The 2627-nt window shown below is 41.6% G+C and overlaps 1 protein-coding gene across 1 annotated transcript in view; it reads right to left on the bottom strand.

The window, feature by feature from the left end:
• LOC119589482 (rho guanine nucleotide exchange factor 5-like) overlaps window positions 1-2627 on the bottom strand; it is a gene marked incomplete in the record, with an annotated part of 97997 nt that overhangs the window by 5914 nt on the left and 89456 nt on the right. Inside the window, 5 exon segments of the mRNA XM_037938082.1 lie at window positions 8-202; window positions 617-755; window positions 1055-1761; window positions 1920-2363; window positions 2477-2627. Of these exon segments, the coding sequence (XP_037794010.1) occupies window positions 8-202; window positions 617-755; window positions 1055-1761; window positions 1920-2363; window positions 2477-2627 (1636 nt within the window).

A 2627-nucleotide genomic window follows, 5' to 3' on the forward strand; every position in this document is an offset into this window, starting at 1 on the left:
CACTCACCTGGTAAAATATCAGAAAAGAGAATATGTCTCTCCCTTCTGGTAAGCACCGCATCTTCACCTTCGTCTACAGCAAACTCTGGGCACTGTACGAAATGTGTGACCAAGACGTTGAGACTCTTCAGGTAAGAGGCCTCGGAGGTAATCATCTCGAACATGGCCTCCTGCATCTTCTTCTCCTGGCTGTTGATTTGACCTGAAGTGTTTAAAGAGGACATGAGCTACAATCATTACTAAGAGAATGCCATGGATTTTATACAAGTGCCTAGAATGACACGAACTGTGTATTTACTGTGAGAAATGGGAAAGTTGTATATCAGTTTCTAGAAAACATATTGGCTTAATAGTGTCATACTAGGGAAATACGGTCAGTTACATAGATGTCCCTAGAAATTAATTATGAAGGACATGCACTATACATCAACATTATGAGAATCTAGTCAGCATTGTATGGATGGCTCTGGTGGAACTGTATCAAAATAAATATAAACAAAGAAACAAAACTAGTTGAAAAAAAAATATATATATATATAAAACAAATAAACATCCCAAAGTAACCTATGATACTATAAAAAAAAAAAAAAGAATTACTACCACAAGTTTCACTTACTTAAAATACCACTCTCTATGACTTCAGGCAGCTCACACCACAGGGTACGTCGTCCATCAGCTGGAGTTACAAGTTCCATTGCAGAAGGACGAGTTTGTAGTTTACCCGGTGGAGAATTATGATGTCCATCATTGATTACCTATTAGAGGGAACATTAATATTAACAAAAGAGAATCTTCAAAAGTTAAAATTTTAATAACTTTTATGCAACTCCCAACATCCTATAATCTGATTAAGCCTACCAAAGTAAATCAAAATGATTCAGTTTAAGAAATCTGCTTATTCATTCTAACAAAAGCTATCCTTAACTTTTCTGCAAAATAGTTCTAATTCTGTGTATCTAATAGCAGCATTATAGCTCATCTATCACATAAAATTATCTTAGATTTCTGAGTAACATCTCTAAAGAATTTTCCCTTAAACCAAAAAAAGTATTACCTCATAATCATCTTCTGAGGAGCAGTCTCCTTGATTCTGTGTTGCTCGCTCCAGCACCGTTGCAGTGTAAAACTGGTAGAGCGGCTCATCGGCAAAGTGTGAACTCACATACAGTGGCTCGTCTTGATTCAATGCATCACAGCTAAAGTCCAGGTAGCTATTATTATCCCCATCCACAAGACTAGAGGGCATGTGAAGAAGCACAGGATGCGATCTCCTGGAGGAGGACGAGGACGACTTGGCATTTGGTGGGGATTTGGCTGGGGTTCGTCGTGCAGGCAGAGGAGGAGGAGCTGAGGCAATGTCTGCAGGACGAATGTATCCTTCGCTTGACCCGTGGGACACGGCACTCACAACAGACGTGCGGGCCTGGGGCACATTTTGCATGATGGAGCTTGCTACCTCTAATCCTAAGGCTCTTTCATCCCCACTGGAGTCTCCACCACCATTAGACACTAGCGTACTCATGTCAATTGTGGCATATTTCACACTGTTTGGCCTCAATCCAGCATATCCACTGTCGTCTGGATGAATCAGAACAGGGACTGGAGAAGTGTCACTGCTCGAACATTCTGATGTTCTAAGGACTCTTCTCCCTGGAGGAGCTGTGGGTCCGGTAGAAAGCAGCTGATTCAGCTTGGATGCTACATTCGCCTTGCTAAGTTCCTCAGGTTCAGTTTCTGTGTTTCTTGAATCAACATGTTTCTCTGAAATGCAAAATTATTATGAAGCTGTTGCATGGTGTATAACTAACATACAACTTTATTATATATCTCTGGATTTTAAGAAATGCCACAAGTTTGTTCTTATGCTTTACAATAGGCAAAAGTTCCAACAAAACATAATAAGATTAGTGAACTCTTACCTTTTGGAGGTGGAGCTGGAGGTGCTGTACGTGGCCTTACTGGTCCACTACTACTAGAACCTATCGATCCCTTCTTACTATAGATACTAGAAACTGGTCGTTGCCTCGTTTGCATACTGGTATCACAAGAACTCTGCGTTGTGACAGATGCTATTGAAGGAGTGTTGGACTTCCTATATTCTTTCGTACTAGCGTTGGAGAGCACACTTTCCGAATCGGACCGGATGGTGCGCTGGGAAGCATCAGACATCTCCCCTGCATCCTGTCTCTCCGTTTCTATTGTGAGGGTAAGGTAGAACGTGGCCGATTCCTTCTTGGATGCTGGGGGTCCTGCTCGTGTTACCGAGGTCACCGAACCTGCCGAGGATTTTCGTCGGAAGTGGCTCTTGAAGGACCACTTTCTCTTATTATCTGCACTATTGGGGCTCAGATCACATGCCAGATCTGCAAAATTCAAGTTGTTATTATAAAAACAAACCTTTAAAATGAGAGAAAATACTTATCACTCCTATCCATCCTAAACCTAAACATCCAAAGGGTTTTTCAAAATCACATACTCTCTGTGCTTTTGATGTCGGAGGCGCTGAAAGTGCTCTTCTTTTTAATTCGGTTCAAGCCTGTTCTGACTTCATTCTTCGTTAGCGACCAGTTCCTCCTCAGTCTCCGCATGCCTAGGTTGGCTGCTTCAGCGATCTTGGTAATTCCATA

Source organism: Penaeus monodon, chromosome 25 (genome assembly GCF_015228065.2).
Source record: "Penaeus monodon isolate SGIC_2016 chromosome 25, NSTDA_Pmon_1, whole genome shotgun sequence".
NCBI lineage: Eukaryota > Metazoa > Arthropoda > Malacostraca > Decapoda > Penaeidae > Penaeus > Penaeus monodon.